At 50.7% G+C, this 26,224-nt stretch overlaps 1 protein-coding gene across 2 annotated transcripts in view; it reads right to left on the reverse strand.

Annotated features, from left to right (window-relative positions):
- LOC137535602 (zinc finger protein 585A-like) overlaps window positions 1-24,875 on the reverse strand; it is a 393,680-nt gene extending 368,805 nt beyond the window's left edge. For both annotated transcript variants that reach the window (XM_068257455.1, XM_068257457.1), the window contains exon 1: window positions 24,521-24,875. In XM_068257455.1, coding sequence (XP_068113556.1) covers window positions 24,521-24,866 — 346 coding nt within the window. In that variant the 5' untranslated portion in view covers window positions 24,867-24,875. The remainder of the gene's footprint in view (window positions 1-24,520) is intronic.
- Window positions 24,876-26,224: the final 1,349 nt, after the last annotated feature.

The following is a 26,224-nucleotide window of genomic DNA, read 5'->3' on the forward strand; positions in this document are numbered from 1 at the left end:
GTCACCCCTACTGTGACCAATCTGTGTACAGTAATGTACAGTGACCATTATCAGCTTATTACAGGCCAGTAACACTAAGTTACCCCTACTGTGACCAGTCTGTGTACAGTAATGTACAGTGACCATTATCAGCTTATTACAGGCCGGTAACACTAACTCACCCCTACTGTGACCAATCTGTGTACAGTAATGTACAGTGACCATTATCAGCTTATTACAGGCCGGTAACACTAAGTCACCCCTACTGTGACCAATCTGTGTACAGTAATGTACAGTGACCATTATCAGCTTATTACAGGCCGGTAACACTACGTCACTCCCTACTGTGACCAATCTGTGTACAGTAATGTACAGTGGCCATTATCAGCGTATTACAAGCCAGTAACACTAAGTCACCCCTACTGTGACTAATCTGTGTACAGTAATGTACAGTGACCATTATCAGCTTATTACAGGCCGGTAATACTAAGTCACCCCTACTGTGACCAATCTGTGTACAGTAATGTACAGTGACCATTATCAGCTTATTACAGGCCGGTAACACTAAGTCACCCCATACTGTGACCAATCTGTGTACAGTAATGTACAGTGACCATTATCAGCTTATTACAGGCCAGTAACACTAAGTCATCCCTACTGTGACCAATCTGTGTACAGTAATGTACAGTGACCATTATCAGCTTATTACAGGCCGGTAACACTAAGTCACCCCATACTGTGACCAATCTGTGTGCAGTAATGTACAGTGACCATTATCAGCTTATTACAGGCCGGTAACACTAAGTCACCCCCTACTGTGACCAATCTGTGTACAGTAATGTACAGAGACCATTATCAGCTTATTACAGGCTGATAACACTAAGTCTCCCCCTACTGTGACCAATCTGTGTACAGTAATGTACAGTGACCATTAGCAGCTTATTACAGGCTGGTAACACTAAGTCACCCCTACTGTGACCAATCTGAGTACAGTAATGTACAGTAATGTACAGTGACCATCATCAGCTTATTACAGGCCGGTAACACTAAGTCATCACCTACTGTGACCAATCTGTGTACAGTAATGTACAGTGACCATTATCAGCTTATTACAGGCCGGTAACACTAAGTCACCCCATACTGTGCCCAATCTGTGTACAGTAATGTACAGTGACCATTATCAGCTTATTGCAGGCCGGCAACACTAAGTCACCCCCTACCTGTGACCAATCTGTGTACAGTAATGTACAGTGACCATTATCAGCTTATTACAGGACGGTAACACTAAGTCACCCCATACTGTGACCAATCTGTGTACAGTAATGTACAGTGACCATTATCAGCTTATTACAGGCCAGTAACACTAAGTCATCCCTACTGTGACCAATCTGTGTACAGTAATGTACAGTGACCATTATCAGCTTATTACAGGCCGGTAACACTAAGTCACCCCATACTGTGACCAATCTGTGTGCAGTAATGTACAGTGACCATTATCAGCTTATTACAGGCCGGTAACACTAAGTCACCCCCTACTGTGACCAATCTGTGTACAGTAATGTACAGTGACCATTATCAGCTTATTATAGGCCGGTAACACTAAGTCACCCCTACTGTGACCAATCTGTGTACAGTAATGTACAGAGACCATTATCAGCTTATTACAGGCTGATAACACTAAGTCTCCCCCTACTGTGACCAATCTGTGTACAGTAATGTACAGTGACCATTAGCAGCTTATTACAGGCTGGTAACACTAAGTCACCCCTACTGTGACCAATCTGAGTACAGTAATGTACAGTGACCATCATCAGCTTATTACAGGCCGGTAACACTAAGTCATCACCTACTGTGACCAATCTGTGTACAGTAATGTACAGTGACCATTATCAGCTTATTACAGGCCGGTAACACTAAGTCACCCCATACTGTGCCCAATCTGTGTACAGTAATGTACAGTGACCATTATCAGCTTATTGCAGGCCGGTAACACTAAGTCACCCCCTACCTGTGACCAATCTGTGTACAGTAATGTACAGTGACCATTATCAGCTTATTACAGGACGGTAACACTAAGTCACCCCATACTGTGCCCAATCTGTGTACAGTAATGTACAGTGACCATTATCAGCTTATTGCAGGCCGGTAACACTAAGTCACCCCCTACCTGTGACCAATCTGTGTACAGTAATGTACAGAGACCATTCTCAGCTTATTACAGGCCAGTAACACTAAGTCACCCCTACTGTGACCAATCTGTGTACAGTAATGTACAGTGACCATCATCAGCTTATTACAGGCCGGTAACACTAAGTCATCACCTACTGTGACCAATCTGTGTACAGTAATGTACAGTGACCATTATCAGCTTATTACAGGCCGGTAACACTAAGTCACCCCATACTGTGCCCAATCTGTGTACAGTAATGTACAGTGACCATTATCAGCTTATTGCAGGCCGGTAACACTAAGTCACCCCCTACCTGTGACCAATCTGTGTACAGTAATGTACAGTGACCATTATCAGCTTATTACAGGACGGTAACACTAAGTCACCCCATACTGTGCCCAATCTGTGTACAGTAATGTACAGTGACCATTATCAGCTTATTGCAGGCCGGTAACACTAAGTCACCCCCTACCTGTGACCAATCTGTGTACAGTAATGTACAGAGACCATTCTCAGCTTATTACAGGCCAGTAACACTAAGTCACCCCTACTGTGACCAATCTGTGTACAGTAATGTACAGTGACCATCATCAGCTTATTACAGGCCGGTAACACTAAGTCATCACCTACTGTGACCAATCTGTGTACAGTAATGTACAGTGACCATTATCAGCTTATTACAGGCCGGTAACACTAAGTCACCCCATACTGTGCCCAATCTGTGTACAGTAATGTACAGTGACCATTATCAGCTTATTGCAGGCCGGTAACACTAAGTCACCCCCTACCTGTGACCAATCTGAGTACAGTAATATACAGTGACCATTATCAGCTTATTACAGGCCGGTAACACTAAGTCACCCCATACTGTGCCCAATCTGTGTACAGTAATGTACAGTGACCATTATCAGCTTATTACAGGCCGGTAACACTAAGTCACCCCTACTGTGACCAATCTGTGTACAGTAATGTACAGTGACCATTATCAGCTTATTACAGGCCGGTAACACTAAGTCCCCCCTACTGTGACCAATCTGTGTACAGTAATGTACAGTGACCATTATCAGCTTATTACAGGCTGGTAACACTAAGTCAGCCCTACTGTGACCAATCTGTGTACAGTAATGTACAGTGACCATTATCAGCTTATTACAGGCTGGTAACACTAAGTCAGCCCTACTGTGACCAATCTGTGTACAGTAATGTACAGTGACCATTATCAGCTTATTACAGGCCAGTAACACTAACTCACTACTACTGTGACCAATCTTTGTACAGTAATGTACAGTGACCATTATCACCTTATTACAGGCCGGTAACACTAAGTCATCCCCTACTGTGACCAATCTGTTTACAGTAATGTACAGTGACCATTATCAGCTTATTACAGGCCAGTAACACTAAGTCATCCCCTACTGTGACCAATCTGTGTACAGTAATGTACAGAGACCATTATCAGCTTATTACAGGCTGGTAACACTAAGTCACCCCTACTGTGGCCAATCTGTGTACAGTAATGTACAGTGACCATTATCAGCTTATTACAGGCCAGTAACACTAAGTCACCCCCTACTGTGACCAATCTGTGTACAGTAATGTACAGTGACCATTATCAGCTTATTACAGGCCGGTAACACTAAGTCACCACTACTGTGACCAATCTGTGTACAGTAATGTACAGTGACCATTATCAGCTTATTACAGGCTGGTAACACTAAGTCACCCCTACTGTGACCAATCTGTGTACAGTAATGTACAGTGACCATTATCAGCTTATTACAGGCTGGTAACACTAAGTCACCCCTACTGTGACCAATCTGTGTACAGTAATGTACAGGGACCATTAATATTTCCATGAATATTTCTGGCTTGTAATCCATCTTATCTGACAGGCCTTTAAATAGACTCTGAAGGGAAAAAAAAATGATGATATTATGATTTGTATGTGTAGCACAGCTAAGAAATAAAACATTAACCACCCTGGCGGTATTGAGGAGCTGAGCTCGTCAATACTGCCAGGGAGATTTCTTGTTTCTCTGCCCCGCCGGCTGCACTTGTCCCTCATCAGAGGGATTCCCCAGGGTGGCTGGATGCCTGTCAGCACGCTGTGAGTAGCGATCTGTGCTACCCACAGCATACAGGAAACTAAATTGTCTGTCGAGCAAACAGTTTATACAACCCTAGATAACATTCGAGCCTCGACTGAAGCGGATGGGAATCTGCGAGCGCGTAGGGCGGCATCCTCCACTCTGGATTTGTGCTTTATAACTAGGTAACAATTTTGGGCATCTGATCAGCCTGCACTTTGCACTTTATTTGACTATGCACTAATACACTTTTTGATTTATATGAATGGGATTTATCATGAATGTTGTTTGAGATAGGGGTTGGCACGGGTAGTGGGGTGTGGGCTGCGGCGCATATCCCGGTTTTTCTGGGTGTGGGGCGCTGCCCACTATCCCACCTCTTATGCACTATCACTGTATATTGTTAGTTATAGGGTCACTATATGTTATTGATGGCTGCATGTAGCCTCTTTTTTGTATGGCTTAATATTTTGCCCTTATCCATGTATTCTTAATGATGTCATTACATATGTACTTATATCCAGAGATTCCTTATTGTAGGAATTATGGGGGTTTTTATGCATTTTAACGTTTTTATTATGTGAAATTGATTGCAAATAAAATGTACCTATTTTTGATACAAATGATTCTATGGATTGATTCCTATACCTACCAGATTTCATTTATAGGGGAGTCTTTCTCTCTATACCCACAGCATACAGAACTAGCATCCAGCCACCCTGGGAATCCCTGTGCAGCCGGCGGGGCAGAGAATGTGCGGGGCTGTGCAGGGTTTCCCCTTCTGATCCGGCGGGTGGCTGGTGCGGGGATCCCCTCTGTGGGGGGGGGGGGGGGTCCCCTTCTGTGCTGGCTGGTAGTGGCAGGCGGGGATCCCCTCTGTGAGGGGGGGGGGGTCCCCTTCTGTGCTGGCTGGTAGTGGAAGGCGGGGATCCCCTCTGTGAGGGGGGGGGAATCCCCATACTGTGCGTGTGGGTGGCCCTTCTGTGTGTGCATTGGGGGGGAGGGGCAGGTATCCCCTTCTATGGGGGCTAGTCGTGGTCGGTCGGGGACACCCCCTTCTGTGGTGGGGGGGAGGTGGGTGTCCCCATCTATGTGAGCTGTGGGTGGCCTCTCCCTCCTCTTCCCCATCCCTCCCTCTCTGTCCTCCGTAGCCCCCCCCCCCTCACCCCTGATCCTGTGTCCCCCCCCCCCCCCCCCGGATCCCGTGTCTCCCCCCTGTAAGAAGCCCTGACCTACTCACCTGAGGGCTTTCTCCTGCGCCGGCCACCCTCCTCCTCCATCGCCGAAGTCCCGGTCTGTGTAATTACAGTACGCAGCTTGGTGACGTCACCAAGCTGCGTACTGTAATCACAGAGAACACGAGACTTCGCGATGGAGGAGGAAGTGTGCCGCTTCCACGGCAGGAGAAAGCCCTCAGGTGAGTAGGTCAGGGCTTCTTACAGGGGGGAGACACGGGATCCGGGGGGGGGGGGGGGGACACAGGATCAGGGGTGAGGGGGGGGGGCTACGGAGGACAGAGAGGGAGGGATGGGGAAGAGGAGGGAGAGGCCACCCACAGCTCACATAGATGGGGACACCCACCTCCCCCCCACCACAGAAGGGGGTGTCCCCGACCGACCACAACTAGCCCCCATAGAAGGGGATACCTGCCCCTCCCCCCCAATGCAGGTAATTAATAGTAAAGGACTTTAGGAAAAACAAAGAGGTACAGTGCAGTTTGGCAAAAACTTTGTAGAAAAAACTTTATTAGTACAAAATATCAAAAAATCAGCAAATGTTTAAAAGCTTTTTCAATTCCACACATATCATAGGTCTTCATATGGTTAAATCACTGCCATAAGGCATAGGTAATTGAAGCCGATAAGTGAGTATTGTGTTCTGGCTTGGTTTAATTTTGAAGGAGGTTTTTGTATCTTATAGGCCTATTGATCCTTCACTTTTAATAAAAAGGACATTACCCAATTATATATATCTAGTTGCCTCCCCCCAATGCACACACAAAAGGGCTACCCGGCCACCCACACGCACAGTATGGGGATTCCCCCTCCCCCCCTCACAGAGGGGATCCCCGCTGGCCACTACCAGCAAGCACAGAAGGGGAGCCCCCCCCCCACAGAAGGGACACCCGGCCACAGTTAGGGGGCATCGGGGGCAATGGGGTTGGGGGGGGGGGGCAGAGGCACCCGCAAACGTAGCTCCCTATACATATGACTCCCTACACCTGGCTGCACATCTGGCTCCTATACACCTGGCTGCACATCTGGCTCCTATACACCTGGCTGCACATCTGTCTCCCATACACCTGGCTGCACATCTGTCTCCTATACACCTGGCTGCACATCCGTCTCCTATACACCTGGCTGCACATCTGTCTCCTATACACCTGGCTGCACATCTGGCTCCTATACACCTGGCTGCACATCTGTCTCCCATACACCTGGCTGCACATCTGTCTCCTATACACCTGGCTGCACATCCGTCTCCTATACACCTGGCTGCACATCTGTCTCCTATACACCTGGCTGCACATCCGTCTCCTATACACCTGGCTGCACATCTGTCTCCTATACACCTGGCTGCACATCTGTCTCCTATACACCTGTCTGCACATCTGTCTCCTATACACCTGGCTGCACATCTGTCTCCTATACACCTGGCTGCACATCCGTCTCCTATACACCTGGCTGCACATCTGTCTCCTATACACCTGGCTGCACATCCGTCTCCTATACACCTGGCTGCACATCTGTCTCCTATACACCTGGCTGCACATCTGTCTCCTATACACCTGGCTGCACATCTGGCTCCTATACACCTGGCTGCACATCTGTCTCCCATACACCTGGCTGCACATCTGTCTCCTATACACCTGGCTGCACATCCGTCTCCTATACACCTGGCTGCACATCTGTCTCCTATACACCTGGCTGCACATCCGTCTCCTATACACCTGGCTGCACATCTGTCTCCTATACACCTGGCTGCACATCTGTCTCCTATACACCTGTCTGCACATCTGTCTCCTATACACCTGGCTGCACATCTGTCTCCTATACACCTGGCTGCACATCTGTCTCCTATACACCTGGCTGCACATCTGTCTCCTATACACCTGGCAAACATCCGTCTCCTATACACCTGGCTGCACATCTGTCTCCTATACACCTGGCAAACATCCGTCTCCTATACACCTGGCTGCACATCTGTCTCCTATACACCTGGCTGCACATCTGTCTCCTATACACCTGTCTGCACATCTGTCTCCTATACACCTGGCTGCACATCTGTCTCCTATACACCTGGCTGCACATCCGTCTCCTATACACCTGGCTGCACATCTGTCTCCTATACACCTGGCTGCACATCTGTCTCCTATACACCTGGCTGCACATCTGTCTCCTATACACCTGGCTGCACATCTGTCTCCTATACACCTGGCTGCACATCTGTCTCCTATACACCTGGCTGCACATCTGTCTCCTATACACCTGGCTGCACATCTGTCTCCTATACACCTGGCTGCACATCTGTCTCCTATACACCTGGCTGCACATCTGGCTCCTATACACCTGGCTGCACATCTGGCTCCTATACACCCGGCTGCACATCTGGCTCCTATACACCTGTCTGCACATCTGTCTCCTATACACCTGGCTGCACATCTGTCTCCTATACACCTGGCTGCACATCTGTCTCCTATACACCTGGCTGCACATCTGTCTCCTATACACCTGGCTGCACATCTGTCTCCTATACACCTGGCTGCACATCTGTCTCCTATACACCTGGCTGCACATCTGGCTCCTATACACCTGGCTGCACATCTGTCTCCTATACACCTGGCTGCACATCTGTCTCCTATACACCTGGCTGCACATCTGGCTCCTATACACCTGGCTGCACATCTGTCTCCTATACACCTGGCTGCACATCTGTCTCCTATACACCTGGCAAACATCTGTCTCCTATACACCTGGCTGCACATCTGTCTCCTATACACCTGGCTGCACATCTGTCTCCTATACACCTGGCTGCACATCTGGCTCCTATACACCTGGCTGCACATCTGTCTCCTATACACCTGGCTGCACATCTGTCTCCTATACACCTGGCTGCACATCTGTCTCCTATACACCTGGCTGCACATCTGTCTCCTATACACCTGGCTGCACATCTGTCTCCTATACACCTGGCTGCACATCTGTCTCCTATACACCTGGCTGCACATCTGTCTCCTACACACCTGGCTGCACATCTGGCTCCTATACACCTGGCTGCACATCTGTCTCCTATACACCTGGCTGCACATCTGTCTCCTATACACCTGGCTGCACATCTGTCTCCTATACACCTGGCTGCACATCTGGCTCCTATACACCCGGCTGCACATCTGTCTCCTATACACCCGGCTGCACATCTGTCTCCTATACACCCGGCTGCACATCTGTCTCCTATACACCCGGCTGCACATCTGTCTCCTATACACCCGGCTGCACATCTGTCTCCTATACACCCGGCTGCACATCTGGCTCCTATACACCCGTCTGCACATCTGTCTCCTATACACCCGGCTGCACATCTGTCTCCTATACACCTGGCTGCACATCTGTCTCCTATACACCTGGCTGCACATCTGTCTCCTATACACCTGGCTGCACATCTGTCTCCTATACACCTGGCTGCACATCTGGCTCCTATACACCTGGCTGCACATCTGTCTCCTATACACCTGGCTGCACATCTGTCTCCTATACACCTGGCTGCACATCTGTCTCCTATACACCTGGCTGCACATCTGTCTCCTATACACCTGGCTGCACATCTGGCTCCTATACACCTGGCTGCACATCTGGCTCCTATACACCTGGCAAACATCTGTCTCCTATACACCTGGCTGCACATCTGTCTCCTATACACCTGGCTGCACATCTGGCTCCTATACACCTGGCTGCACATCTGTCTCCTATACACCTGGCTGCACATCTGTCTCCTATACACCTGGCTGCACATCTGTCTCCTATACACCTGGCTGCACATCTGTCTCCTATACACCTGGCTGCACATCTGTCTCCTATACACCTGGCTGCACATCTGTCTCCTATACACCTGGCTGCACATCTGTCTCCTATACACCTGGCTGCACATCTGTCTCCTATACACCTGGCTGCACATCTGTCTCCTATACACCTGGCTGCACATCTGTCTCCTATACACCTGGCTGCACATCTGTCTCCTATACACCTGGCTGCACATCTGTCTCCTATACACCTGGCTGCACATCTGTCTCCTATACACCTGGCTGCACATCTGGCTCCTATACACCTGGCTGCACATCTGGCTCCTATACACCTGGCTGCACATCTGTCTCCTATACACCTGGCTGCACATCTGGCTCCTATACACCTGGCTGCACATCTGTCTCCTATACACCTGGCTGCACATCTGTCTCCTATACACCTGGCTGCACATCTGTCTCCTATACACCTGGCTGCACATCTGTCTCCTATACACCTGGCTGCACATCTGTCTCCTATACACCTGGCTGCACATCTGTCTCCTATACACCTGGCTGCACATCTGTCTCCTATACACCTGGCTGCACATCTGTCTCCTATACACCTGGCTGCACATCTGTCTCCTATACACCTGGCTGCACATCTGTCTCCTATACACCTGGCTGCACATCCGGCTCCTATACACCCGGCTGCACATCTGGCTCCTATACACCCGGCTGCACATCTGTCTCCTATACACCTGGCTGCACATCTGTCTCCTATACACCTGGCTGCACATCTGTCTCCTATACACCTGGCTGCACATCTGTCTCCTATACACCTGGCTGCACATCTGTCTCCTATACACCAGCAAACATCTGTCTCCTATACACCTGGCTGCACATCTGGCTCCTATACACCTGGCTGCACATCTGGCTCCTATACACCCGGCTGCACATCTGTCTCCTATACACCAGCAAACATCTTGCTCCCTATATACCTGGCTGCACATCTGTCTCCTATACACCTGGCTGCACATCTGTCTCCTATACACCTGGCTGCACATCTGGCTAACTACACCTGGCTATACATCTGGCTAACTACACCTGGCTGCACATCTGTCTCCTATACACCTGGCTGCACATCTGTCTCCTATACACCTGGCTGCACATCTGTCTCCTATACACCTGGCTGCACATCTGTCTCCTATACACCTGGCTGCACATCTGTCTCCTATACACCTGGCTGCACATCTGTCTCCTATACACCTGGCTGCACATCTGTCTCCTTTACACCTGGCTGCACATCCGGCTCCTATACACCTGGCTGCACATCCGTCTCCTATACACCTGGCTGCACATCCGTCTCCTATACACCTGGCTGCACATCTGGCTCCTATACACCTGGCTGCACATCTGTCTCCTATACACCTGGCTGCACATCTGTCTCCTATACACCTGGCTGCACATCTGTCTCCTATACACCTGGCTGCACATCTGGCTCCTATACACCTGGCTGCACATCTGTCTCCTATACACCTGGCTGGACATCTGTCTCCTATACACCTGGCTGCACATCTGTCTCCTATACACCTGGCTGCACATCTGTCTCCTATACACCTGGCTGCACATCTGTCTCCTATACACCTGGCTGCACATCTGTCTCCTATACACCTGGCTGCACATCTGTCTCCTATACACCTGGCTGCACATCTGGCTCCTATACACCAGGCTGCACATCTGTCTCCTATACACCTGGCTGCACATCTGTCTCCTATACACCTGGCTGCACATCTGTCTCCTATACACCTGGCTGCACATCTGTCTCCTATACACCTGGCTGCACATCTGTCTCCTATACACCTGGCTGCACATCTGTCTCCTATACACCTGGCTGCACATCTGTCTCCTATACACCTGGCTGCACATCTGTCTCCTATACACCTGGCTGCACATCTGTCTCCTATACACCTGGCTGCACATCTGGCTAACTATACCTGGCTGCACATCTGGCTAACTACACCTGGCTGCACATCTGACTAACTATACCTGGCTGCACATCTGGCTAACTACACCTGGCTATACATCTGGCTAACTACACCTGGCTGCACATCTGTCTCCTATACAACTGGCTGCACATCTGTCTCCTATACACCTGGCTGCACATCTGTCTCCTATATACCTGGCTGCACATCTGTCTCCTATACACCTGGCTGCACATCTGTCTCCTATACACCTGGCTGCACATCTGTCTCCTTTACACCTGGCTGCACATCTGTCTCCTATACACCTGGCTGCACATCTGTCTCCTATACACCTGGCTGCACATCTGGCTCCTATACACCTGGCTGCACATCTGTCTCCTATACACCTGGCTGCACATCTGTCTCCTATACACCTGGCTGCACATCTGTCTCCTATACACCTGGCTGCACATCTGTCTCCTATACACCTGGCTGCACATCTGTCTCCTATACACCTGGCTGCACATCTGTCTCCTATACACCTGGCTGCACATCTGTCTCCTATACACCTGGCTGCACATCTGGCTAACTATACCTGGCTGCACATCTGGCTAACTACACCTGGCTGCACATCTGGCTAACTATACCTGGCTGCACATCTGGCTAACTACACCTGGCTGCACATCTGTCTCCTATACAACTGGCTGCACATCTGTCTCCTATACACCTGGCTGCACATCTGTCTCCTATACACCTGGCTGCACATCTGGCTCCTATACACCTGGCTGCACATCTGTCTCCTATACACCTGGCTGCACATCTGTCTCCTATACACCTGGCTGCACATCTGTCTCCTATACACCTGGCTGCACATCTGTCTCCTATACACCTGGCTGCACATCTGTCTCCTATACACCTGGCTGCACATCTGGCTCCTATACACCTGGCTGCACATCTGGCTCCTATACACCTGGCTGCACATCCGTCTCCTATACACCTGGCTGCACATCCGTCTCCTACACACCTGGCTGCACATCCGTCTCCTATACACCTGGCTGCACATGTCTCCTATACACCTGGCTGCACATCCGTCTCCTATACACCTGGCTGCACATCCGTCTCCTATACACCTGGCTGCACATCCGGCTCCTATACACCCGGCTGCACATCCGGCTCCTATACACCCGGCTGCACATCCGGCTCCTATACACCCGGCTGCACATCCGGCTCCTATACACCCGGCTGCACATCCGGCTCCTATACACCCGGCTGCACATCCGGCTCCTATACACCCGGCTGCACATCCGGCTCCTATACACCCGGCTGCACATCCGGCTCCTATACACCCGGCTGCACATCCGGCTCCTATACACCCGGCTGCACATCCGGCTCCTATACACCCGGCTGCACATCCGGCTCCTATACACCCGGCTGCACATCCGGCTCCTATACACCTGGCTGCACATCCGGCTCCTATACACCTGGCTGCACATCCGGCTCCTATACACCTGGCTGCACATCCGGCTCCTATACACCTGGCTGCACATCCGGCTCCTATACACCTGGCTGCACATCCGGCTCCTATACACCTGGCTGCACATCCGGCTCCTATACACCTGGCTGCACATCCGGCTCCTATACACCTGGCTGCACATCCGGCTCCTATACACCTGGCTGCACATCCGGCTCCTATACACCTGGCTGCACATCCGGCTCCTATACACCTGGCTGCACATCCGGCTCCTATACACCTGGCTGCACATCCGGCTCCTATACACCTGGCTGCACATCCGGCTCCTATACACCTGGCTGCACATCCGGCTCCTATACACCTGGCTGCACATCCGGCTCCTATACACCTGGCTGCACATCCGTCTCCTATACACCTGGCTGCACATCCGGCTCCTATACACCTGGCTGCACATCCGGCTCCTATACACCTGGCTGCACATCCGGCTCCTATACACCTGGCTGCACATCCGGCTCCTATACACCTGGCTGCACATCCGGCTCCTATACACCTGGCTGCACATCCGGCTCCTATACACCTGGCTGCACATCCGGCTCCTATACACCTGGCTGCACATCTGGCTCCTATACACCTGGCTGCACATCTGGCTCCTATACACCTGGCTGCACATCTGGCTCCTATACACCTGGCTGCACATCTGGCTCCTATACACCTGGCTGCACATCTGGCTCCTATACACCTGGCTGCACATCTGGCTCCTATACACCTGGCTGCACATCTGGCTCCTATACACCTGGCTGCACATCCGGCTCCTATACACCCGGCTGCACATCCGGCTCCTATACACCCGGCTGCACATCCGGCTCCTATACACCTGGCTGCACATCCGGCTCCTATACACCTGGCTGCACATCCGGCTCCTATACACCTGGCTGCACATCCGGCTCCTATACACCTGGCTGCACATCCGGCTCCTATACACCTGGCTGCACATCCGGCTCCTATACACCTGGCTGCACATCCGGCTCCTATACACCTGGCTGCACATCCGGCTCCTATACACCTGGCTGCACATCCGGCTCCTATACACCTGGCTGCACATCCGGCTCCTATACACCTGGCTGCACATCCGGCTCCTATACACCTGGCTGCACATCCGGCTCCTATACACCTGGCTGCACATCCGGCTCCTATACACCTGGCTGCACATCCGGCTCCTATACACCTGGCTGCACATCCGGCTCCTATACACCTGGCTGCACATCCGGCTCCTATACACCTGGCTGCACATCCGGCTCCTATACACCTGGCTGCACATCCGTCTCCTATACACCTGGCTGCACATCCGGCTCCTATACACCTGGCTGCACATCCGTCTCCTATACACCTGGCTGCACATCCGGCTCCTATACACCTGGCTGCACATCCGGCTCCTATACACCTGGCTGCACATCCGGCTCCTATACACCTGGCTGCACATCCGGCTCCTATACACCTGGCTGCACATCCGGCTCCTATACACCTGGCTGCACATCTGGCTCCTATACACCTGGCTGCACATCTGGCTCCTATACACCTGGCTGCACATCTGGCTCCTATACACCTGGCTGCACATCTGGCTCCTATACACCTGGCTGCACATCTGGCTCCTATACACCTGGCTGCACATCTGGCTCCTATACACCTGGCTGCACATCTGGCTCCTATACACCTGGCTGCACATCTGTCTCCTATACACCGGCTGCACATCTGTCTCCTATACACTGGCTGCACATCTGTCTCCTATACACCAGCAAACATCTGGCTCCTATACACCTGGCTGCACATCCGTCTCCTATACACCTGGCTGCACATCCGGCTCCTATACACCTGGCTGCACATCCGTCTCCTATACACCTGGCTGCACATCCGTCTCCTATACACCTGGCTGCACATCCGGCTCCTATACACCTGGCTGCACATCCGGCTCCTATACACCTGGCTGCACATCCGTCTCCTATACACCTGGCTGCACATCCGGCTCCTATACACCTGGCTGCACATCCGGCTCCTATACACCTGGCTGCACATCCGGCTCCTATACACCTGGCTGCACATCCGGCTCCTATACACCTGGCTGCACATCCGTCTCCTATACACCTGGCTGCACATCCGTCTCCTATACAACTGGCTGCACATCCGTCTCCTATACACCTGGCTGCACATCCGGCTCCTATACACCTGGCTGCACATCCGGCTCCTATACACCTGGCTGCACATCTGTCTCCTATACACCTGGCTGCACATCTGGCTCCTATACACCTGGCTGCACATCCGGCTCCTATACACCTGGCTGCACATCTGGCTCCTATACACCAGCAAACATCTTGCTCCCTATACACCTGGCTGCACATCTGTCTCCTATACACCTGGCTGCACATCTGTCTCCTATACACCTGGCTGCACATCTGTCTCCTATACACCTGGCTGCACATCCGTCTCCTATACACCTGGCTGCACATCTGTCTCCTATACACCAGCAAACATCTTGCTCCTATACACCTGGCTGCACATCTGTCTCCTATACACCTGGCTGCACATCTGTCTCCTATACACCTGGCTGCACATCTGTCTCCTATACACCTGGCTGCACATCTGTCTCCTATACACCTGGCTGCACATCTGTCTCCTATACACCTGGCTGCACATCTGTCTCCTATACACCTGGCTGCACATCTGTCTCCTATACACCAGCAAACATCTTGCTCCTATACACCTGGCTGCACATCTGTCTCCTATACACCTGGCTGCACATCTGTCTCCTATACACCTGGCTGCACATCTGTCTCCTATACACCTGGCTGCACATCTGTCTCCTATACACCCGGCTGCACATCTGTCTCCTATACACCCGGCTGCACATCTGTCTCCTATACACCCGGCTGCACATCTGGCTCCTATACACCCGGCTGCACATCTGGCTCCTATACACCCGGCTGCACATCTGGCTCCTATACACCCGGCTGCACATCCGCCTCCTATACACCTGGCTGCACATCCGTCTCCTATACACCTGGCTGCACATCTGTCTCCTATACACCCGGCTGCACATCTGGATCCTATACACCCGGCTGCACATCTGGCTCCAATACACCCGGCTGCACATCTGGCTCCAATACACCCGGCTGCACATCTGGCTCCTATACACCTGGCTGCACATCTGTCTCCTATACACCTGGCTGCACATCTGGCTCCTATACACCTGGCTGCACATCTGGCTCCTATACACCTGGCTGCACATCTGGCTCCTATACACCTGGCTGCACATCCGGCTCCTATACACCTGGCTGCACATCCGGCTCCTATACACCTGGCTGCACATCCGGCTCCTATACACCTGGCTGCACATCCGTCTCCTATACACCAGCAAACATCTTGCTCCTATACACCTGGCTGCACATCTGTCTCCTATACACCTGGCTGCACATCTGTCTCCTATACACCTGGCTGCACATCCGGCTCCTATACACCTGGCTGCACATCTGTCTCCTATACACCTGGCTGCACATCTGTCTCCTATACACCTGGCTGCACATCTGTCTCCTATACACCTGGCTGCACATCTGGCTCCTATACACCTGGCTGCACATCCGGCTCCTATACACCTGGCTGCACATCTGTCTCCTATACACCTGGCTGCACATCTGGCTAACTACACCTGGCTGCACATCTGGCTCCTATACACCTGGCTGCACATCTGGCTCCTATACACCTGGCTGCACATCTGGCTCCTATACATCTGGCTGCACATCTGTCTCCTATACACCTGGCTGCACATCTGTCTCCTATACACCTGGCTGCACATCTGGCTCCTATACACCTGGCTGCACATCTGTCTCCTATACACCTGGCTGCACATCTGTCTCCTATACACCTGGCTGCACATCTGGCTCCTATACACCTGGCTGCACATCCGTCTCCTATACACCTGGCTGCACATCCGGCTCCTATACACCTGGCTGCACATCTGTCTCCTATACACCTGGCTGCACATCCGTCTCCTATACACCTGGCTGCACATCCGTCTCCTATACACCTGGCTGCACATCTGTCTCCTATACACCAGCAAACATCTTGCTCCTATACACCTGGCTGCACATCTGTCTCCTATACACCTGGCTGCACATCTGTCTCCTATACACCTGGCTGCACATCTGTCTCCTATACACCTGGCTGCACATCTGTCTCCTATACATCTGGCTGCACATCTGTCTCCTATACACCTGGCTGCACATCTGTCTCCTATACACCAGCAAACATCTTGCTCCTATACACCTGGCTGCACATCTGTCTCCTATACACCTGGCTGCACATCTGTCTCCTATACACCTGGCTGCACATCTGTCTCCTATACACCTGGCTGCACATCTGTCTCCTATACACCTGGCTGCACATCTGTCTCCTATACACCTGGCTGCACATCTGTCTCCTATACACCTGGCTGCACATCTGTCTCCTATACACCTGGCTGCACATGTCTCCTATACACCTGGCTGCACATCTGTCTCCTATACACCTGGCTGCACATCTGTCTCCTATACACCTGGCTGCACATCTGTCTCCTATACACCTGGCTGCACATCCGTCTCCTATACACCTGGCTGCACATCCGGCTCCTATACACCTGGCTGCACATCCGGCTCCTATACACCTGGCTGCACATCCGTCTCCTATACACCTGGCTGCACATCTGTCTCCTATACACCTGGCTGCACATCTGGCTCCTATACACCTGGCTGCACATCCGGCTCCTATACACCTGGCTGCACATCCGGCTCCTATACACCTGGCTGCACATCCGTCTCCTATACACCTGGCTGCACATCTGTCTCCTATACACCTGGCTGCACATCTGTCTCCTATACACCTGGCTGCACATCTGTCTCCTATACACCTGGCTGCACATCTGTCTCCTATACACCTGGCTGCACATCCGTCTCCTATACACCTGGCTGCACATCCGTCTCCTATACACCTGGCTGCACATCCGGCTCCTATACACCTGGCTGCACATCCGGCTCCTATACACCTGGCTGCACATCCGGCTCCTATACACCTGGCTGCACATCTGGCTCCTATACACCTGGCTGCACATCTGGCTCCTATACACCTGGCTGCACATCTGGCTCCTATACACCTGGCTGCACATCCGGCTCCTATACACCTGGCTGCACATCTGGCTCCTATACACCAGCAAACATCTTGCTCCCTATACACCTGGCTGCACATCTGTCTCCTATACACCTGGCTGCACATCTGTCTCCTATACACCTGGCTGCACATCTGTCTCCTATACACCTGGCTGCACATCCGTCTCCTATACACCTGGCTGCACATCTGTCTCCTATACACCAGCAAACATCTTGCTCCTATACACCTGGCTGCACATCTGTCTCCTATACACCTGGCTGCACATCTGTCTCCTATACACCTGGCTGCACATCTGTCTCCTATACACCTGGCTGCACATCTGTCTCCTATACACCTGGCTGCACATCTGTCTCCTATACACCTGGCTGCACATCTGTCTCCTATACACCAGCAAACATCTGTCTCCTATACACCTGGCTGCACATCTGTCTCCTATACACCTGGCTGCACATCTGTCTCCTATACACCTGGCTGCACATCTGTCTCCTATACACCTGGCTGCACATCTGTCTCCTATACACCTGGCTGCACATCTGGCTCCTATACACCTGGCTGCACATCCGGCTCCTATACACCTGGCTGCACATCCGGCTCTTATACACCTGGCTGCACATCCGGCTCCTATACACCTGGCTGCACATCTGTCTCCTATACACCTGGCTGCACATCTGTCTCCTATACACCTGGCTGCACATCTGGCTCCTATACACCTGGCTGCACATCCGGCTCCTATACACCTGGCTGCACATCCGTCTCCTATACACCTGGCTGCACATCTGGCTCCTATACACCTGGCTGCACATCTGTCTCCTATACACCTGGCTGCACATCTGGCTCCTATACACCTGGCTGCACATCTGGCTCCTATACACCAGCAAACATCTTGCTCCCTATACACCTGGCTGCACATCTGTCTCCTATACACCTGGCTGCACATCTGTCTCCTATACACCTGGCTGCACATCTGTCTCCTATACACCTGGCTGCACATCCGTCTCCTATACACCTGGCTGCACATCCGTCTCCTATACACCAGCAAACATCTTGCTCCTATACACCTGGCTGCACATCTGTCTCCTATACACCTGGCTGCACATCTGTCTCCTATACACCTGGCTGCACATCTGTCTCCTATACACCTGGCTGCACATCTGTCTCCTATACACCTGGCTGCACATCTGGCTCCTATACACCTGGCTGCACATCTGTCTCCTATACACCTGGCTGCACATCTGTCTCCTATACACCTGGCTGCACATCCGGCTCCTATACACCTGGCTGCACATCTGTCTCCTATACACCTGGCAAACATCTGTCTCCTATACACCTGGCAAACATCTGGCTCCTATACACCTGGCTGCACATCTGGCTCCTATACACCTGGCTGCACATCTGTCTCCTATACACCTGGCTGCACATCTGTCTCCTATACACCTGGCTGCACATCTGTCTCCTATACACCTGGCTGCACATCTGTCTCCTATACACCTGGCTGCACATCTGTCTCCTATACACCAGCAAACATCTTGCTCCTATACACCTGGCTGCACATCTGTCTCCTATACACCTGGCTGCACATCTGTCTCCTATACACCTGGCTGCACATCTGTCTCCTATACACCTGGCTGCACATCTGTCTCCTATACACCTGGCTGCACATCTGTCTCCTATACACCTGGCTGCACATCTGTCTCCTATACACCTGGCTGCACATCTGGCTCCTATACACCTGGCTGCACATCTGGCTCCTATACACCTGGCTGCACATCCGGCTCCTATACACCTGGCTGCACATCTGTCTCCTATACACCTGGCTGCACATCTGTCTCCTATACACCTGGCTGCACATCTGTCTCCTATACACCTGGCTGCACATCTGTCTCCTATACACCCGGCTGCACATCTGTCTCCTATACACCCGGCTGCACATTCGTCTCCTATACACCCGGCTGCACATCTGGCTCCTATACACCTGGCTGCACATCTGGCTCCTATACACCTGGCTGCACATCTGTCTCCTATACACCTGGCTGCACATCTGTCTCCTATACACCTGGCTGCACATCTGTCTCCTATACACCTGGCTGCACATCTGGCTCCTATACACCTGGCTGCACATCTGGCTCCTATACACCTGGCTGCACATCCGTCTCCTATACACCCGGCTGCACATCCGGCTCCTATACACCCGGCTGCACATCCGGCTCCTATACACCTGGCTGCACATCCGGCTCCTATACACCTGGCTGCACATCTGTCTCCTATACACCTGGCTGCACATCTGTCTCCTATACACCTGGCTGCACATCTGTCTCCTATACACCTGGCTGCACATCTGTCTCCTATACACCTGGCTGCACATCCGTCTCCTATACACCTGGCTGCACATCCGGCTCCTATACACCTGGCTGCACATCCGGCTCCTATACACCTGGCTGCACATCTGTCTCCTATACACCTGGCTGCACATCTGTGTCCTATACACCTGGCTGCACATCTGTCTCCTATACACCTGGCTGCACATCCGTCTCCTATACACCTGGCTGCACATCCGTCTCCTATACACCTGGCTGCACATCCGTCTCCTATACACCTGGCTGCACATCCGTCTCCTATACACCTGGCTGCACATCCGTCTCCTATACACCTGGCTGCACATCTGTTTCCTATACACCTGGCTGCACATCCGGCTCCTATACACCTGGCTGCACATCCGGCTCCTATACACCTGGCTGCACATCCGTCTCCTATACACCTGGCTGCACATCCGGCTCCTATACACCTGGCTGCACATCTGGCTCCTATACACCTGGCTGCACATCTGGCTCCTATACACCTGGCTGCACATCTGGCTCCTATACACCTGGCTGCACATCTGGCTCCTATACACCTGGCTGCACATCTGGCTCCTATACACCTGGCTGCACATCTGGCTCCTATACACCTGGCTGCACATCTGGCTCCTATACACCTGGCTGCACATCTGGCTCCTATACACCTGGCTGCACATCTGTCTCCTATACACCTGGCTGCACATCTGGCTCCTATACACCTGGCTGCACATCTGTCTCCTATACACCTGGCTGCACATCCGTCTCCTATACACCTGGCTGCACATCCGGCTCCTATACACCTGGCTGCACATCTGTCTCCTATACACCCGGCTGCACATCTGTCTCCTATACACCCGGCTGCACATCTGGCTCCTATACACCCGGCTGCACATCCGTCTCCTATACACCTGGCTGCACATCCGGCTCCTATACACCTGGCTGCACATCCGTCTCCTATACACCTGGCTGCACATCCGTCTCCTATACACCTGGCTGCACATCTGTCTCCTATACACCTGGCTGCACATCTGGCTCCTATACACCTGGCTGCACATCTGTCTCCTATACACCTGGCTGCACATCCGTCTCCTATACACCTGGCTGCACATCCGGCTCCTATACACCTGGCTGCACATCTGTCTCCTATACACCTGGCTGCACATCTGTCTCCTATACACCCGGCTGCACATCTGGCTCCTATACACCCGGCTGCACATCCGTCTCCTATACACCTGGCTGCACATCCGGCTCCTATACACCTGGCTGCACATCCGTCTCCTATACACCTGGCTGCACATCCGTCTCCTATACACCTGGCTGCACATCTGTCTCCTATACACCTGGCTGCACATCTGGCTCCTATACACCTGGCTGCACATCTGGCTCCTATACACCTGGCTGCACATCTGTCTCCTATACACCTGGCTGCACATCTGTCTCCTATACACCTGGCTGCACATCTGTCTCCTATACACCTGGCTGCACATCTGTCTCCTATACACCAGCAAACATCTTGCTCCTATACACCAGCAAACATCTTGCTCCCTATATACCTGGCAAAACATCCGGCTAACTATTCCTGGCTAATACATCTGACTAACTATACCTGGCTGCACATCTGGCTAACTACACCTGGCTGCACATCTGGCTAACTACACCTGGCTGCACATCTGGCTAACTACACCTGGCTGCACATCTGGCTAACTACACCTGGCTGCACATCTGGCTAACTACACCTGGCTGCACATCTGGCTAACTACACCTGGCTGCACATCTGGCTAACTACACCTGGCTGCACATCTGGCTAACTACACCTGGCTGCACATCTGGCTAACTACACCTGGCTGCACATCTGGCTAACTACACCTGGCTGCACATCTGGCTAACTATACCTGGCTATACATCTGGCTAACTATACCTGGCTATACATCTGGCTAACTACACCTGGCTATACATCTGGCTAACTATACCTGGCTATACATCTGGCTATACATCTGGGTCTTATACTCACCATTGGCATGCTGATCCCTCGTCGCGTACCTCTGATAGCTTCCCCAGTGCCTTCTTCCATGTCCCTTGGCGGATTTTGCTTCTCCCTTGGCGATCACATGTCCCCCGTCGATCGGCGTTGATGGCACCAGTGTCACACAGCATCATCAAAATCTCGCAGCAAACACTTTTTTTTTTTATTGAATTCAATACAATAACCTGTATTGAATTCAATATAAAAAAAAAATGATTGCACAAAAAAAATTGGTTGAAAATTATTGGAAATTAATTGAACCACTTTTTGCACGGAAATCCTGGGGAAATAGAACGCCAGGGTGGCTACGATCAGATACATCAGTGTAATTGTTTCCAGTACAGGAAGAGTTGAGAAACTCCAGTTGTTATCTCTATGCAAACAAGCCATTAAGCTCTCGGACTAAGTTAGTGGTGGAGAGGGCTGTTATCTGACTTTTATTATCTCAACTGTTCCTGGACTATTTACTTTTCCTCTGGCAGAGGAGAGGTCATTACTTCACAGACTGCTCTGAAAGACTCATTTTGAATGCTGAGTGTTGTGTAATCTGCACATATTATAGAATGATGCAATGTTAGAAAAAACACTATATGCCTGAAAATAAAAATATGAGAATATTTTCTTTGCTGCTAATCTTCTAATAATTATTCATAGTACACAACCAATTCACTATATCATATTTTTTTTTTCGCTTCAGTGTCTCTTTACCCAACGCTGATGTCCAGCTGTCTCCTGGAAATGATGTAACTTGAGTTTATTAAATAAAATGGCGCCACAAAGTGCGTTCCTCAATTTTGTTACCAGATAACCTAATAAAATTGATCTACCCCTGTAGGTTGGATCGCACCTGTTACCTAAGTGTGCATAACACTTTAAAGAGACACTGAAGCGAGTAAAAAACTTGCTTCTTCTCTTATATTCAGCAGGGTCATGTGTGCCCCTGCTAAACCGCCGCTATCCCGCCGCACAACGGGGTCCCTTACCCCCCAATTCCCCCCCTGCAAAATCTACGACCAACATGGTCGTAGTTATTGCTGCTCCTAGAGGCAGGGCTAATAGACGCAGCCCTGTCTCTCAGCGCCGTCCATCAGCGGCGGATCTCCGCCTCTCCCCCGCCCCTCAGTGAAGGAAGAGGGAGAGGGGCGGGCGAGAGGCGGAGATACGTGCTGACAGACGTGTGAGAGGCAGGGCTGCGGCCATTAGCCCTGCCTCACCAGGAAGAGATCCCCGGCAAGGATGGAGGGGATTTGGGGGGTAAGGGACCCCCGTTCTGCGGTGGGATAGCGGAGGTTTAGCAGGGGCACACATGCCCCTGCTGAATATAAGAGAAGAAGCAAGTTTTATACTCGCTTCAGATTCTCTTTAAAGAGAATTCAACAAAACTAAACACAGTGCGCTCAACAAAGTAGCGAGGAGACGCTAGGACAAGTCCGGGAGAAACGTTTTGTATATGCGCATAGAAATTGGAAATTGGTAAGTGCTTCTTAACCTTTTCAAATAAAGCTGGATTCACACTATAAGCCTGTTTGAGTCTTAGGAACTGATCTGCTGGAAGAAATGATCGTGACTCATATTCAAGCGCAGTTTGCTGATCTGTATTGGATTGGCAAAAGGATCTGGTGAGAGGCTTAAGTTATTGCTTGGTGGGGGAACACTGGGTGCTTGCAGTACAATTGGAGAGCACCGGTGGCATTTTGTATGCTTAAGCCATACAGTATCACACTATTGCCATGTATGGAGTTTTGAAGATTGGAGGACGATTAGCTGCAGGATTCCTGTTAAACTGGCAAGGCCAGAGGCGCAGATTGCTGATCCTAATGTGGTCACCATACAATCTGGTGAACGTTCACTGTACTATTTGATACATGAAAAGCTGGGGAATCATTTAAAGATACTGACGGTGTACTGGAGGAAATTTTAAGAGGTATTTATGTGGACTTTGTTGGTGTCTATATTTATGGCGGGACATTGTTCAGATGCATAGTATGAAGAGTGACACTTTGCTAGTTTATTAGCGCTTAATCTCCTTGTTCTCAAATATCAGGAATCTGATGAGACTATAATCCTTTGCAGATGTATAAGACTATATAACGTCTGTGTAAGTGCTGCCTCATTAGGATTCTCAGATACTGGCTATTTACACCTGTATTGTATTCTCATTACATTATTTCAGGATAGTGATCTTTGAAGATAACAAAAATCTAATAATTCTACAAAGCATAACCCTAAATCAGGCCAGTCTGTGAGCAGCAATACAGCCACACCAGCAATAACCATCCACATTATCCTGTATTACTGCTGATTACTCACCTGTTCTGCCCTCTGTAACACTGTCCTCCTCTTTACTTGTCCTCATCATGCCTCCCTCCTTCATAGACTGCTGATCACTCCTCACATATGTCTCTTCTTCCTCTTTACTTGTCCTCATCATGTCACCCTCCTCCATAGACTGCTGATCACTCCTCACATACGTCTCTTCTTCTTCCTCTTTACTTGTCCTCATCATGTCACCCTCCTCCATAGACTGCTGATCACTCCTCACATACGTCTCTTCTTCTTCCTCTTTACTTGTCCTCCTCATGTCACCCTCCTCCATAGACTGCTGATCACTCCTCACATATGTCTCTTCTTCTTCCTCTTTACTTGTCCTCATCATGTCTCCCTTCTCCATAGACTGCTGATCACTCCTCACATATGTCTCTTCTTCTTCCTCTTTACTTGTCCTCATCATGTCTCCCTTCTCCATAGACTGCTGATCACTCCTCACATATGTCTCTTCTTCCTCCTCTTTACATGTCCCCATCATGTCACCCTCCACCATAGACTGCTGATCACTCCTCACATATGTCTCTTCTTCTTCCTCTTTATATGTCCTCATCATGTCACCCTCCTCCATAGACAGTGGATCACTCCTCACATATGTCTCTTCTTCTTCCTCTTTACATGTCCTCATCATGTCACCCTCCTCCATAGACTGCTGATCACTCCTCACATACGTCTCTTCTTCTTCCTCTTTACTTGTCCTCATCATGTCTCCCTCCTTCATATACTGCTGATCACTCCTCACACACGTCTCTTCTTCTTCCTCTTTACATGTCCTCATCATGTCACCCTCCTCCATAGACTGCTGATCACTCCTCACACACGTCTCTTCTTCTTCCTCTTTACATGTCCTCATCATGTCACCCTCCTCCATAGACTGCTGATCACTCCTCACATACATCTCTTCTTCTTCCTCTTTACTTGTCCTCATCATGTCACCCTCCACCATAGACTGCTGATCACTCCTCACATATGTCTCTTCTTCTTCCTCTTTACTTGTCCTCATCATGTCACCCTCCTCCATAGACTGCTGATCACTCCTCACATACGTCTCTTCTTCTTCCTCTTTACTTGTCCTCCTCATGTCACCCTCCTCCATAGACTGCTGATCACTCCTCACATACATCTCTTCTTCTTCCTCTTTACTTGTCCTCATCATGCCTCCCTCCTCCATACACTGCTGATCACTCCTCACATATGTCTCTTCTTCTTCCTCTTTACTTGTCCTCATCATGTCTCCCTCCTCCATAGTCTGCTGATCACTCCTCACATACGTCTCTTCTTCTTCCACTTTACTTGTCCTCATCATGTCACCCTCCACCATAGACTGCTGATCACTCCTCACATATGTCTCTTCTTCTTCCTCTTTACTTGTCCTCATCATGTCACCCTCCTCCATAGACTGCTGATCACTCCTCACATATGTCTCTTCTTCTTCCTCTTTAACCACAACACTTACATGTGTCACTTCTCCACCCTAAGTGCACCAAAATGTAAAATAATTTAAAATGTGAACACAGATAACAGCACATCCAGAAGGATAATATAATACAGTACAGAGCCTCTGAAGACCCCCAGTCCCACCCACCTGATAATGGCCGAGGGGGGCGAGATCATCCTGTGGACAATCCCGGGAATAAAGAGGACCTGTACATCTCTCTGGTGGGTTTCTGTTACTGGATACATCTGTAG

Source organism: Hyperolius riggenbachi, chromosome 10 (genome assembly GCF_040937935.1).
Source record: "Hyperolius riggenbachi isolate aHypRig1 chromosome 10, aHypRig1.pri, whole genome shotgun sequence".
NCBI classification, from domain to species: Eukaryota; Metazoa; Chordata; class Amphibia; order Anura; family Hyperoliidae; genus Hyperolius; species Hyperolius riggenbachi.